Consider the following 16,127-nt stretch of genomic DNA (forward strand, 5'->3'; position numbering starts at 1 on the left):
ATTTTATTTTATTTATTTATTTACTTGTGTTGGAGTCTCACTCTGTCGCCCAGACTGGAATGCAGTGACCGCTCCCGGCCACCGCAGCCTCAACCTGCTGGGCTCCGGCGATCCTTCCGCCTCAGCCTTCCAAGTAGCTGGAACTACAGGCGTGCACTACCATGCCCGGCTAATTTTTTATTTATTGTAGGGGTGAGGCCTCGCCAAGTTGCCCAGGCGGGTCTCGAACCCGCAGGCTCAAGCAATCCACTCACCTTGGCCTCCCAAAGCGTAGAATTACAGGCTGAGCCCGGTCTATTTTATTTTTAAACCTTTGAAAGGTCTATTTAGAAAGGGATATCAGGAGCTGGAGATAATCTAAAATTTGAAGCAAGGTAGTCAAGAACATCTTTAATCTGGGAGAGAAAAGGAGGTTTTACTTTATGAATGCTTGAGATAAAATATATATATTGAAATTCTCCATTATCTGATTATATTAAACAAAGCAAATTAATCACAGTGGGAATTTTTTGAATTTAACTTCAGAGATTATTTCAGTTTCTTGAGGACGTCAGTAAGAAATAAAAATTCTGCTTATGTTCCACCTTCTCTAACACATCCCTTTTATTCTAGTGATTACATATTGATAAAACTAGGCTTTTTTCATTTGGAGAAGATAATTACATTTCAGATTAATTGTTTTAGGTAAGATATGAGAATCCTTGCTTAGGCAAATAATTTCATCACTTATAAAGTCATATTATGGTTAAATTCTTAAGCTATAAAAAAATCCTCAACTAACTTTATCAATTTGAAATTAGGTAACACAGAAATTAATAAAGATCAAAAGGGAGATAGAAAAAAAAAGGACAAGAAAAAGAGAGAGGAAGATCAATCTAGTATGAGAGATGGTAAATTTTTAACTTTTTAAAGAAGTTTGTGTTGTGTCTTTTTAAAGACTTATGATTTCACTTTGTATATTTAGTTGTTGAAGGAAAATCTTGGATTTGATTTTTTTTTTTTTTTTAAAGGAATGGGTTTAGGGGCAAGCTTACAAAATAGTATCATCTTCCTAAAGTTTTCCTCTCTATTTCACAGCTCACCTAATCAGACCCTTCTAAATCGGCATATACAAAGTTGACAATGGTGAATTTCAGCATATTTAGCTATTAGGAACAAAATGAAAGCTGTGGAACTTATGTTTACCTATTTCACTAAAGTATTTATTCACAGCATTTTGTTTTCTTTTACTAGTCTGGAGAGACATAGGGCAAGAGTTTTTGTGTTTTGTCCTCTAGAGAAGCCTGTGTGTCATGGTCACATGGATTATTGTATAGCGGCCATTGAACAGTTTGAAATCTCCTAGTATAATATTTGATCATATGACTCTACCAGTGTTTTATGTTAATAAGATCCTTTTAATTAATAATTTCTTAAGAATGTATCTGTAGCATAATAGAAGACAAAAGAGAAGCAAGACATTTTCTGGCTTTGACAGTTGCATAATCTGGAGAAAAAGCAAGGTTTAAGATAAGCAAACAAGCCAGGTGCAGTGGCTCTTACTTGTAATCCCGGCACTTCCTCCTAAGGCTGAGGTGTGAGAATCATTTGAGTCCAGGAGTTTGAGACCAGTCTGGGCAACATAGTGAAACCTCACCTCTACCAAAAAAAATAAAAATTAGCCAGGCGTGGTCCCAGCTACTTGGGGGCTGAGGTGAGAGGATCTCCTGAGCCCAGGAGTTCCAGGCTGCGGAGATCTGTAATTGTGTCACTGCACTCCAGCCTGGGCAACAGAGTGAGACCCTGTCTCCAAAAAAAAAAAAAAAAAAAAAAAAGAGGAAAATCTTCTTGTTGTTGTTGTTTTTAATTTTAAAACATGCAATATAATTCAGGATTAGGTTTACAAGTGGTCATTGTACAGGTAAAGTTTGGGCCTCCCTTTGGTCCCCACTTTCCCTGTTTCCAATCGGGTACCCTTATTGATGTTGTGTCCCCCTCACTCCCACCCTGGCAGTATCCTGCTACTGCCAATCCCTTTCTTACAGTATTATTGTAAATGTTCAGGGTCTACTTAGGAGTGCGAACATGTGGTACTCTGTTCTTTGTTTCTGTGATAAATCACTGAGTATGATAGACTCTAAATCCACACAAGTTGTCCTTCTTTATGGCTACGTAATATTCCATTGTGTATATGCACCACATTTTTTTAATTCAGTCTGGTTTCAATGTGTAGCACAGTTGGTTCCATGTTTTTGCTATTGTGAATAGTGCTGCAGAAATAAAATCTTTTAAAAATATGAAAAGATGACACTATGAAAAAGGGGGGGAACACTTAACAGAAAAAATGGATCAGTTGTACATACTGATTTTTATCCTTATAATAGTACTATGTAAAATAGAAAAGTGTCCACATCCATCATGGACTAGAATTAGAATTGAGCCTTGAGCTACCACTGGTTTAACTTTATTTTTTTTTTTTTGAGTTGGAGTCTCACTCTGTTGCCCAGACTGGAGTGCAGTGGCCGCTCCCAGCCACCGCAGCCTCGACCTGCTGGGCTCCGGCGATCCTTCCGCCTCAGCCTTCCAAGTAGCCGGAATTACAGGCATGCGCTACCACGCCCGGCTGATTTTTTGGTTTATTGCAGAGATGAGGTCTCGCTGCCCAGGCGGGTCTCGAACCCGCAGGCTCAGGCAATACACTCACCTCAGCCTCCCAAAGGCGTGGGATTACAGGCTGAGCCACCGAGCCCGGCTCGGTTTAACTTTCTTAAAGCACCTCTTTGCTCAAACCCCATAGTGTTTCACTAGCCATTCAAACTGACTTCCAAGATTCCAAAAATTCTTCGTATTTTGCCTGTTGCCCCACTCTTCCAACCTTATATCTTGCCATGACCAATAAGAATGCTTTCTGATCATCTAGGAAGATTTCTTCATGATCTTTGAACTAGCAGTTCTTGCTGTCTCTTTCCTTGGAGGTCTCACTCTGACTGGACCTTTCCATAAAGCCTTATATTTTAAAAACCAAAATAAATAGAAAGCTCAAAAAGAAAGGTAGAAAAAAATCAAATGCCCTTAAGTGGACTATACACTCCAATTAAAAGTTAGAGACAGACTGTATTAAAAATACAAAATTTATCCAGTTGATATACTGTCTACAAAAGACACACCTGAAACAAAAGGACATAGATAAAGATGGAAAAATATATCTGGGCTGCATTCTAAGTAATATCTTTGTATTTATTTCCCCTTCACTAATATTTCTCTTCAGCTTTAAAGAGGCATTTGACCTTGAGGCACTGAGTTTTCTTCCCCTGTTGAGTTATTCATTTCAATTACTTTTAGACGTTCTCTCTGATTCTTTTTCAAACGCCTGGGTATTTGTTTATATTATTAGCCTCTTATTTCTTAAAACTTACTAAACAAATAAGTTATTGTAATTTATTTATCTTTAATTTTTTTTATTTTAGAGTTGTATGATACATGTGAGGATTTATATACATAAGTAGGTTGAATGCTGGTGAAGTTTGGGCTTCTAACTGGCCCTCTCTCCACCTGATAGTGGACCAGGTACCCAGTGTAATGCCATGTGTCTCCTCCCTCCCCTAGCAGTGACCAGTGTCTGCCAGTCCCACCTTTGTGCTTGTGTGACCAGTAATCAGGGGCCACACGTGAGAACATGTGGCATTCAGTTCTTTGTCTTAGTGATAGTTCACTTAGTCTCCAACTGCATCCATGTTGCTGAGAAGGCCATGATTTTGTACTTTTTATGACTGCATAATAGTCCATCATGTATGTGTACTACATTTTCTTTATCCAGTCCATGTTCAGTGGGCATCTGGAGTTGGTTCCATGTTTTTGCTATTGTGAAAAGGGCTGCAGTAAACGTGTGTTCAGGTGTCTTTTTTGTAGAATGATTTCTAAACATAGTTATTTTATATTCTGTGTCTGTTCTAATATATGAGGTCTTTATGAGTTTGGTCCTGCTGGCTCTCGCTTACTGTTTTGTTTCCACTTGTGCCTTGTGATTTTGACTGTTAACTCTAATTCTTCAGGTTTGGTGTGTGGAAATGTCTTCAGAGAGTATTTGCAAAGATTTGTACTTATTTCTACCATTTACTTGGTCACTAGCAATCCTGGACCACTTTAAAATCTCAGCCTGTGTTTTTTCGGGTTTTAAACCTGTTCAAGGCTTTGCTTGTAGTTACAGATTCTCAAGGTAGATTTATTTCCCCTTTCTACTCAGTACCAAGGTCCAGGTGAGTAGTTTTCTTATACCCCCTTTCTCTTTGTGTAGTAGAAAGGGGCTATAACACTTGAAGGGTAGCCTTCTGGAGGTCCCTGCTTTTTATTTATTTATTTTGAATCAGAGTCTCCCTCTTTCACCCAGTCCAGAGTGCAGTGGCACGATCACAACCTCCACAGCCTAGACTTGCTGGGCTCAGGCAGTTCTTCCGCCTCAGCCTTCCAACTAGCTGGAACTACAGGTGCCTGCCACCACACCTGGCTTTTTATTTATTGTAGAGACGAGGTTTCACCATGTTGCCCAGGCTTGTCTCAAACTCCTGGGCTTAGTCAAGGCTTTCACCTTCACCTCCCAAAATGCTGGGATTACAGGCATGAACCACCACTCCCGGCCAGGTTCTAGCTTTTTAGACAGGGACTCACCACCATGAATGAGCACTAGGTTTCATGTCCTATCTCTTTAACCCTGCCTAACAGTCGAACTGGAGCTCAAGGTTCACTAGTATTTGGCAGGTCTTATACTTTGTGGTTTTAAGTCATTGTGTATGTTTTCACTTTCCCAGCGGTACTACACATTCCTTGAAGATGGGAACTACAGAATTGACTTGCTTCATATCTAAAGTGCTGCACATAGGGAGAGCAATATAATGAGTGATAATGATAGAAATGTTAGCATCTATTTGTGATGGGCACTTTGTCTTATGTGTATTATCTCATTTAATATTTCCAACAGCCCTCCGAGGTAGATACTGTCCACTTCTTACTTTTTTTCCTTTCAGTTGGAGTCTCACTCTGTCACGCAGGCTGGAGTGCAGTGGCACGCTCCCGGCCACCGCAGCCTAGACCTGCTGGGCTCCAGCGAACCTTCTACCTTAGCCTTCCAAGTAGCCAGAACTACAGGCGCGCGCTACCATGTCCGGCTAATTTTTTATTTTTATTGTAGGCGCGGGCTCAGGCAATCCACTAGCCTCGGCCTCCCAAAATGCTGGGATTGCAGGCTGAGCCACTGAACCTGGCCACACATCTTACTGTTGAGGCACCTGAGATACAGAGGACTTGAGTAACTTGCCCAAGCTCATATAAAGGAGCCAGTGTTCACCTCAAAGCAGACTAACTCCAATGCCTGCATTCTCTTAACTATTATGCCCATGAGGTTTTATTTGAGGATAATAGCAGGAAATGTAGCATTATAGGATGAGATGATGTATGGAGTCTTGTATACCATGAAGAAATAAGTATAATGTTTTAGGAAAATTAAGGTGGTAATTGTATTAAAGATTGAGATGGCAGTCACATACCAGTATAAAAATGATGGACTAACTGTAACTTGATAACGTGTAGTCAGATGACTCTCAGTGTTTTTAGTCCAGAAGACAAAGAAATGGTCATGTTAATGACAGAAGGTTTCTGGTGTTTCTAATAACAGCATTATTGAGATAAAAGTCACCCTTTTAAAGTATACAATACAGTGGTTTTTATCATACTCCTGGTTGTGCTGCCATGGCCACTGTCAAATTTCAGAACATTATCAACCCCGGAAGAAAATTAATTTATTTGACATTTAAGTTAGAGAGCAGTCCATCTTTTATACAAAAATGACAAAGTAACATACTTCATTCTACTGAATAGTAACTTAGACCTGTAATCATTTAGCTATTTTTCTAAATTGAATCAAGATTTGATACACAGACTAGATTGAGAACACATGCCTAAGTTGTTTTTCTCTTTTAACTATTGAAATCCCTTAGCATTTGATTTATGGATTTAAGTACTCCCTTATGTCATAAACAAGATATGGCTCAGCTGATATTTTCCTTTTTGTTAGCGTGACATTTTTGTTTTTAATATTAGCATAATCTTTTTGTTAAGTATCAAGAGAAGAAATGTAAAACCTAACTTGTTTAAACTACCAAGAAAATAGTTTTAGGAAGGAGATGTCTAGGTTTGCCTAAAAACTTTCATCACTTTCCATTTTCATTTAAGATGCCAGTGACAGTGGGCGCTCTTATAAAACAGTGCTGGATCGTTGGAGAGAGTCTCTCCTATCTTCTGCGAGCCTGTCCCAGGTTTTTCTTCACCTGTCCACCTTGGATCGTAGTGTGATCTGGTCTAAATCTATACTGAATGCTCGTTGCAAGATATGCCGAAAGAAAGGTGATGCTGAAAACATGGTGCTTTGTGATGGCTGTGATCGGGGTCATCATACCTACTGTGTTCGACCAAAGCTCAAGGTATTTTTTTTCCTCCTGCTTCTCAGATTAGAATTGAGATGTTGAGATTTTGAACGGTAGATTATTAATGATCATTGACGTGATTTGTTCAGAGTGTGCCTGAAGGAGATTGGTTTTGTCCAGAATGTCGACCAAAGCAACGATCTAGAAGACTCTCCTCTAGACAGAGACCATCCTTGGAAAGTGACGAAGAAATGGAAGACAGTGTGGAAGGTGAGGATGATGAAGTTGATGGTGACGAAGAAGAGGGGCAAAGTGAGGAGGAAGAATATGAGGCAGAACAAGATGAAGATGACTCTCAAGAAGATGAAGACATCAGGTAAGTCTTACAATACAGTGACAGCCAGTAAGTCTTATTAAGTAGACAGTCTCTTGGTTGCTCAAAGACAAATGGAACAATTGGGGTCTGTAACTCTTTAACATATGTGACTTGAAGGTCCCCTTCGTTTTTGTTTTTTTTTTAAACATTGTGAATGTCCAAAAATATTCTAAGGGAGTATTGGTGATTTCAGGAGTCTACAAAGAGCAAGTGATGAATGTCAGGAAGTGTACTCCTGCCACATTAGCACCCAGAAACAGCTTCTATACCACCATGTAACCAAGTATTCTACAACTTAGCAAGCTATGTCACTCAGGCCTAATCAAGCCTCGACATTCTTGCTACACTGAGTCAATCTTCCCTTACTTGACCCTTTCTTTTCATGGCTGAAATAAATATTTATATCTACAAGGTAGATGTACAGGAATGTCTCAAAAATATTGTGGGTCAATTCCAGACTTCCATAATAAAGCATACCACACAAATTTCAGGGGGGGGTTCCATTGCATATGAAAATTTCTATTAAGTCTATTAGTGTGCAATCGCATTATGTCTTTAAAAATAATGTACATACCTATGCCTTAATTTAAAAACACTTTAAGCTGGGCTTGATGGCTCAGGCTGTAATCCCACGCCTTGGGAGGCTGAGGTGAGTGGATTGCCTGAGCCCGCGGGTTTGAGACCCGCCTGGGCAACTTGGCGAGATCTCATCTCTACAGTAAATAAAAAATTAGCTAGGTGTGGTAGCACGCGCCTGTAGTTCCAGCTACTCGGATACTTGGAAGGCTGAGGCAGAAGGATCGCCGAAGCCTAGCAGGTCGAGGATGTGGTGGCCGGGAGCGTGACACTGCACTCCAGTCTGGGCGACAGAGTGAGACTCCAACTCAAAAAAAAAAAAAGAAAAGAAAAGAAATTTAGTCTAGGATAAGTCTGTTTTACAGAAAATTTATATAGACTTTATTGGCTAAATAGAGCAAGAAGAATAGACCTAAACATGTGTTTATTATTGCTCTGTAGAATAATTGTGTTTTCTATTTATAGCCCACCAAAACGAGGAAGACAAGTTAGACTACCAGTTAAAACAAGAGGGAGACTTACCTCTTCTTTCTCAAATCGTGGCCAACGACAAGATCCTGGAAGATACCCTTCAAGGAGTCAGCAGACTACACCCAAAACAACTGTTTCATCTAAAACTGGTAGAAGCCTAAGAAAGATAAATTCTGCTCCTCCCACAGAAACAAAATCTTTAAGAATCGCCAGTCGTTCTACTCGCCACAGTCATGGTCCACTGCAAGCAAATGTATTTGTGGAATTACTTAGTCCTCGTAGAAAACGCAGAGGCAGGAAAAGTGCCAATACTTCATCAGAAAGTAGCCCCAACTTCTCCAACTTCAGAGTCATTGCCACAAAGTCAAGTGAACAGTCAAGATCTTTAAATGTTGCTTCAAAACTTTCCCTCCAAGATAGTGAATCCAAGAGAAGATGCAGGAAAAAACAATCTATAGGTATGAAGAAGTCTAATTTAAACTCTTCCTTACCTAACGTAATTGAATAATTTGGAAATAATGAATATTGCAATACTTTGGATCATTTTTTAAAGGCTATCACTGAGATACACAGTTATTAGGGAGAAATCTGACCTGAAGCATACTATTCATTGAAGGGGCAGCTATATAGGGACTAAAGGTAAATGATATTACTAGTCTTTCTACTGGAGTAACAGGGTAATGTACTTTGTAGATGATATTCTGTTTTTAATCGAAATACTTGGCCAATATTTGAACAGTCTCAGTATACTACATCGTAACACATTTCATTCTCTTCCATCTTCTCCTCCCTCAAAACATACATACTCATCATCACTTAGACAAGCTACATTAGATTAGTTGGTAAGATTTCATCTGAAATACTGAATTTGCAGATAAGGGGCAGGATCAGGCAGTAATGTTTTTAGGGAGTGATCACCAGCTTTCTTTTTAATTCTGATATTTGTTTATAAAGAATATAATCCAGGCTGGGCGTGGTGGCTCATGCCTATAATCCCAGCACTTTGGTGAAAGGATGAAAGGTGAAAGGATTGTCTGAATCTGCGGTTTGAGACCAGCCTAGGCAACTGAGACCTCATCTCTACCTTAAATCAAAAATTAGCAGGACGTGGTAGCGCGTGTCTGTAGTTCCAGCTACTTGGAAGGCTGAGGTGGAGGAAGGATCACCTGAGCCCAGCGGGTCAAGGCTGTGGTGGCCGTGAGTGTGCCACTGCCCTCCACCCCAGGTGACAAAGTGAGACTTCGACTCAAAAAATAAAAATAAAAGAATATAATCCTAATCCTTTTTGTTAATGTCAATAGTAATAAAACTTTGATATTTCACCCCAAAAAAATGAAGTTAAACATTAAAAAAATGCTACTGTTGTCAGGGATGGTAGCTCATGACTATAATCCTAGCATTTTGGGAAGCCAAGACAGGAGGATTGCTTGAGCCCAGGAGTTTGAGACTTGTCTGGGAAACATAGCAAGACCTCATCTCTACAAAATCAAAAAAATTATCTTGGCATGGTGTCACATGCCTGTTAATCCCAGCTACTCAGGAGGCTGAGGCAGAAGGATTGCCTGAACCCAGGAGATAGAGCCTACATTGAACTGTGATTGTGCCACAGTACTCCAGCCTGAGTGACAGAGTTAAGACTCCAACTCAGAAAAAAGAAGAACGGTAGATAGGTTGTATTGCATTGTTCAGACACAGCAGGATTAAAGAATTCATGGGTGAGGAATGGCACATAACCTGTTTATGCAGTCATCAGATTGTCAGGTCTTGGAGGGAAGTGATAATTTTGTACCAATCAAGATCTAATTTGGCTTTTCCTGTCCCCTTATCTGTTTTGCTCTTCCCCAATTCTCTAGCCTTTTTGGAGAAATAATATGCCTGAAACGTTTTTATTCAAAAAACTATGTGAGAAAAAGCTTTTTAATTGAATTGTGAAGTTACTCAAACTGGTTCTAAGACAGATAAAGGGGGAAATGTGTGGACACTGCAAGAAGAGAATTCATACACCTGAATTCATACTACCCTTTCCTACCAATGTATACACCTTAGATTTCATTATACTACTTTCTGGGTCTGTAAGAAAGCATTGTGCTCTAAGAAAATTTTCCATATATTAAAATTAAGATTTATAAGCGTGATCTTTTTTTTTTTTTTGAGTCAAGAGTCTCACTCTGTCACCCAGGCTGGAGCACAGTGGCACGATTGTGGCTTACTGTAGCCTCAACCTCCTGGGCTCAAGCTATCCTTCCACCCTAGCCTCCCAAGTAGCTCCCAGGCGTGCACCACCATGCTCAGCTAATTTTTTTATTGTTTTCATAGAGATGAGGTCTTACTATGTTGCCCAGGCTGGGCTCAAGCAGTCCTCCTGCACTGTACTCCCCCAAAGTACTGGTATTATAGGTTTGAGCCACTGTGCCTGGCCTATAAAAATAATCTTTTACTTTATCATTGAGAATTGCTTTTCCATTATGCAAGGTAAAGCCTAGCTTCTAGATCTGAAAAGGTTACTTTCTTAACAATGTGCTTTAGGAAATATTGGAGAATTGCTTAGTGTAGTTGAAAAAGTATTATGAGGGCGGGCGCAGTAGCTCACACCTATAATCCCAGCACTTTGGGAGTCAGAGGTGAGAGGACTGCCTGAGCCAATGGATTCAAGACCAACCTGGGCAACTTGGCAAGACCTCATCTCTACAGTAAATCAAAAAATTAGCTGGACTTGGTGGCACATGCCTGTAATTCCAGCTACTTGGAAGGTGGAAGCATCACCTGAGCCTAGCCCAGAGTGAGACTCCAAAAAAAAAATAAAATTAAAGTATTGTGAATAAAATTGAGTAAAAGTAATCCACAAACTTTGTGTTCTAGATGTTCCTTTTGCATCACACTCTTTTTACAATCTATTCCCAATGAAAGTTTAATTCAACTGGAAATTTTTTTAAATTGGAAAATATAGTTTATTTTAAAAGTAAATTAGAGAGAAAGAAAGAGGAGATTCACCTCCCCAAGGTAGGGAAGGGGGCCAAAGCCAGGAAACATGTGTCAGCCATAGCTCAAAGAGCACATCCCACACCAGAATCTAGTAAGGCAATAGCCTCAACTGGAAATTTTTAAGATCAAAAGGAAATAATAAATATTTGGTCCAGATTTCCATATCTCTCAGAAAGTAAATTAGTTAACCTCTCAGTGTAGAGTGTCTATTTTCTGCTTAAATTGGGTTTGTATTTGAATATCTGTTTAGCTTGTGGTAATCAAACATTTTGTTTTATCACCCCAAATGTTTTAATTATTTACTCAGAGTCATCTCCTGTGACACTGAATCGAAGGAGTTCTGGTCGACAGGGAGGAGTTCATGAATTGTCTGCTTTTGAACAGCTTGTTGTAGAATTGGTACGACATGATGACAGCTGGCCTTTTTTGAAACTTGTTTCTAAAATCCAGGTAATAACATTACTAAATTTGATAAAATGTGTTCATGTATTTTATCTGATTTAGTCTGCGTGGTAACTTTGAAGTAGTCAAAACATCTGCTATTCACTATCTTTTTTTGGGGGGGGAACCACTTAGAAGGCTAGTTTCTGTACTGAAAATAATGAAGTTAGACAGCATAGTTAGTCTATGTGTAGCAGAATGTGATGTGGTGTCTAGCAGAGGTAGAACAGTGTTATAGTGCTGTGATAGAAGTTACCATGGTATTGCACAAGTAGAGAAGAAAAGGAGATAGATATGAGCGTTTCCGAGGGAGAAAATAAGGGAAGTTAGAGAGTTTTTTATGGAAGAACTATTTGGACTGGTCGTTGAAGAAAGATGGAATTTCAACAGTGAGAAACGGAATAAGGATGGTTCAGGGAAGAGGGAATAGAAGCTAAACACCCGGAAGTGAGAAGGTGGAGAGTGGGGCTAGTTTGAGTGGAGGAGAGGGTGTCTTCGGAAGGCTCAGGCACAACTGTGTTGTAACGAGTCTCACTTGTCAGTGTGTGGGCAGAGGTTTCGGAATGGAGAAGTGACATCAGAATTCTGCTTTGAGATTTCCAGAGCAAGAATGTGAAAGATTAGTTAATATTAAATAGCATCTAAAAAATTAAATCTTGTTTGACTCGCTTTTCCTGGGTAGTTTTTATCCTGAATTAAACTTTGTAACATACATTTTATTCCTTACTACAAATTCAGTAGTGCTCATTTTAAAAAATTTTTCCTAGCCAGGCTTGGTGGCTCAGCCTGTAATCCCATGCCTTGGGAGGCCGAGGTGAGTGGATTGCCTGAGCCCGTGGGTTCGAGACCCACCTGGGCAATTTGGCAAGACCTCATCTCTACAATAAATCAAAAAATCAGCCAGGCATGGTAGCACGCGCCTGTAGTTCCAGCTACTTGGGAGGCTGAGGCAGAAGGATCGCCGGAGCCCAGCAGGTCGAGGCTGCGGTGGCCGGGAGCGACAGAGTGAGACTCCAACTCAAAAAAAAAAATTTTTCTTTTGGTCCAAGTGACAAATTTTTATAGATACATATACATATATATATATTTCTCTGTAGAGAGAGAAGGAAAGAGCCACAAGCACTGCCATAATTTTTTTCTTTTCACAGTAAATAGTTAACATTTTTAATGGTATCACATAGGCGTCTACATTAATATAGTGACTGAAACTATATTATGTAACTTTAATGGAATAATAGTAATCAGAGGTTAATAATTAGTCTATTTTTAAGTGCAAAATGTTATGTATTTTACCACTTATTGCCAATTTCAGCGTGGATAGATATATTGGAATTATTTTACAGGTCCCAGACTACTATGACATCATCAAAAAGCCCATTGCCTTAAATATAATTCGTGAAAAAGTGAATAAATGTGAATATAAATTAGCATGTAAGTAATTCATGTTTTTCTTTGATAATTATTGTTGATTAAAGGAGAAGCTGTTATTCCTTTGTTTTGAATGATGTATGTTAATGTAGTTGTATAATAGCATCCCAAGGGATCTCTAAAAAGTTCAAATCTGGTTTGGAGATGGGGAGGAAAAAACAAATTAACTCTAGGTTAGAGTTGGGGGGGGAAGTTCTTAAAATCCTTATTAGTGTACGTGGAGATGAAAGATGGATCAGGATGAAATGAGATATTTTATAGAATCTAATCTTATTCAAAGAGGTTCTTTATAATTACATAACACATGAAATTACATAATTGCATCTTTTTTTGTTGTTTTTTGTTTGGAGTCGTAGTCTCACTCTGTCGCCCAGACTGGAGTGCAGTGGCCGCTTCCGGCCACCGCAGCCTCGACTGCTGGGCTCCGGCGATCCTTCCGCCTCAGCCTTCCAAGTCGCTGGAACTACAGGCGCGTACTACCATGCCCGGCTCATTTTTAAAAATTTATTGTAGAGATGAGGTCTCGCCAAGTTGCCCAGGCGGGTCTCGAACCCGTGAGCTCAGGCAATCCACTCACCTCGGCCTCCCAGAGGCGCGGGATTACAGGCTGAGCCACCAAGCCTGGCTAATTGCACAGTTTTAATAAAACAGTTTTTAAATGTTTATAATTAAGCAAATTTAAACCTCAGTTCTGCTACCTTATTTCAGTCTTCTCTTTCTAAAGAAAATAGTGGGCTTCCGTTTTTTAAATGACATTTCCAGAAATGATACAAACAAAAAGTTATAATGTATGTACTTTCATTCTAATCTTGTTTGCTTTTTTCCTCTCTAGCTGAGTTTATTGATGATATTGAATTAATGTTTTCGAACTGCTTTGAATACAACCCTCGTAACACCAGTGAAGCAAAAGCTGGGACTAGACTTCAAGCGTTTTTTCATATTCAGGCTCAAAAGCTTGGACTCCATGTCACACCCAGTAATGTGGACCAGGTCAGCACACCACCAGCTGCAAAAAAGTCACGAATCTAATTTTGTCCTTCTGCAGGATATATTTGAGGAAAAACAAATTGTTCGTGAAAACGGAACATTAAATCATGCTCTAAAGCAGACATATGTATAAAGCAATAACAACTGATTGACCACATGGAAATGTGGCCTGCACTATATTCTCAATTTACCCTTAAGCACTCAGGAGAATGTAGGAAAGATTTCCTTTGCTACAGTTTTGTTCAGTTTCTAATAAGTTTGATAGATGTATTGGATACAGTACTGGTTTACAGAGGGTTTTGTACATTTTTTAGATCATTCATGTGTCCAGGTATCTTGGAAAATATTTTTTCACTTACGGATCATTTTGTTATTGACGACTTTTAGAAGTTGTGGTATTAAGGGAGATTTCTCTACAGAGATGAATCTTATTCTGCTATAACACAGTTTTTTTAAATGTGTAAATGTCCAGAAATTGTTTAATGAACATATCCTTTCAACACTACACATGAATGAATCCAATTTTCTATCCTGGAAGTGCTGTACCAGTGCTGGCTGGAGGTATTGAGTCTGAGTTTATTAACTAGATATTTATTTAGCATTCAGAGTAATTTGTGAATTTGTTTTGTATTTATAAAATTTATACCTGAAAAGTTCTTTAAATTTTTTAAACCTTTATTGTGTTTTTGTTTTATTTCTCTAACTTCCTTAATGATCAATCAAAAAAAGATAACAACCTCCCTTTTCCCTGACAGTTTTACAGAACTGTATTATAAGTTTCTATGTACAACTTTTAAGTGTACAAATAAAATGATAACATTTTTTCAAGTAATCTGAATTTCTGGAATTTCTACAAATCAGAATTGGACTTGTGTGTGTGCTACATACAGACAATAGGAACCAGTGATTTATTGTAGCTGAGTCTCTATAGCAGTAATGTGTATCTTTTTCTGCCCATACCCTTGAGTATACCTGTAATCCCAACACTCTGGGAGGCTGAGGCAGAAGGATTGTTGAGTCCAGAAGTTCAAGACCAACCTAGGCAACATAGTGAGACCTCACCTCTACAAAAAAATTAGCCTGATGTGGTTGCATGCACCTGTAGTCCCCACTACTCGAGAGGTTGAGGCAGAAGGATCGCCGAGGCCCAGGAGGTCGAGGCTGCAGTGAGCTGAGATCGTGCCATGGCACTCCAGTCTTGGTGGCAGTGTGAAACCCCAATTCAAATAAATAAATACTAGAACAACTAGGCAGAAAATAATGAAGAACATAAAAGAGCTAAAGACTACCAACCAAAGATTTATAGGTATTTTTTGTTTTTGTTTTTGTTTTTTTTGAGTTGGAGTCTCACTCGGTCACCCAGACTGGAGTGCAGTGGCCACTTCCAGCCACCGCAGCCTCGACCTGCTCCGGCGATCCTTCCACCTCAGCCTTCCAAGTAGCCCGAATTACAGGCAGCGCTGCCACGCCCGGCCGATTTTTTGATTTATTGTAGAGATGAGGTCTCACTGCCCAGGCAGGTCTTGAACCCGCGATTTATAGGTTTTTAGAACATTCCACCCGACAAAAAATACGCATTCTTTTCAGTTATCCACAGAACATACACCAAAGTGAGTCATATCATGTTGAGGCCATAAAACAACCCTCAAAAATTTTATTTATTTATTTATTTATTTATTTATTTTATTTATTTATTTTTTTTTGAGTTGGGGTCTCACTCTGTCGCCCAGACTGGAGTGCAGTGGCCGCTCCCGGCCACCGCAGCCTCCACCTGCTGGGCTCCGGCGATCCTTCCGCCTCAGCCTTCCCAGTAGCCGGAACTACAGGCATGCGCTACCACGCCCAAATGATTTTTTGATTTATTGTAGACTGCCCGGGCGGGTCTCGAACCCATGGGCTCAGGCAATCCACTCACCTCAGCCTCCCAAAGGCGTTTAAAAGAATGGGAATTATATAGAGTGTTACCTGTGGCCACGTGGACTCAAACTAGAAATGAATAATGGAAATATAACAGGAAAAATCACCAAAACTTGGAAACGAAACCAAACACTTGTAAATAACCCATAGGTCAAAGAGAAAGTATAGAGAGAAATACAAAATACATTAAACAATGAAAATGAAAAAAAATACTTTTTTCCAAGCCATATGCTGCTTCCCTAATACTCTTCCTCCACTTCAACTCAACTCTTTTTCTCTCTAAAGTCTAAACTAACTAGGTCAGAGTCCACAGATAATTGCATTTAACTTACTGGGTGGTATAACAATGCTATCTGCTAGGACAAGCTAAGATAAAGGGCCCACCAGTCCAGACCTTTTCTTGATAATTTCTAGGAAATGGGCAAACCACAAATCAAAAGAACATCTGGATCTGGAATCCATCCTGTATAATAATAGAAGGCAAGAGATCTGTAACTAAAGCAACTATAGTTGATGGACTCACTATGTATGATTCGGCTACATCTGGTAGAATT

General features: G+C 39.4%; 1 protein-coding gene across 2 annotated transcripts in view; it reads left to right on the forward strand.

The window, feature by feature from the left end:
• Window positions 1–14,484, forward strand: part of BAZ1A (bromodomain adjacent to zinc finger domain 1A) — a 94,837-nt gene extending 80,353 nt beyond the window's left edge. For both annotated transcript variants that reach the window (XM_021719233.1, XM_021719234.1), the window contains 6 exons: window positions 6,205–6,452; window positions 6,545–6,771; window positions 7,813–8,276; window positions 11,108–11,250; window positions 12,585–12,672; window positions 13,502–14,484. In XM_021719233.1, the coding sequence (XP_021574908.1) occupies window positions 6,205–6,452; window positions 6,545–6,771; window positions 7,813–8,276; window positions 11,108–11,250; window positions 12,585–12,672; window positions 13,502–13,698 (1,367 nt within the window). In that variant the 3' untranslated portion in view covers window positions 13,699–14,484. The remainder of the gene's footprint in view (window positions 1–6,204; window positions 6,453–6,544; window positions 6,772–7,812; window positions 8,277–11,107; window positions 11,251–12,584; window positions 12,673–13,501) is intronic.
• Window positions 14,485–16,127: the final 1,643 nt, after the last annotated feature.

Source organism: Carlito syrichta, unplaced genomic scaffold (genome assembly GCF_000164805.1).
Source record: "Carlito syrichta isolate Samal-C Ts95f unplaced genomic scaffold, Tarsius_syrichta-2.0.1 Scaffold314334, whole genome shotgun sequence".
NCBI lineage: Eukaryota > Metazoa > Chordata > Mammalia > Primates > Tarsiidae > Carlito > Carlito syrichta.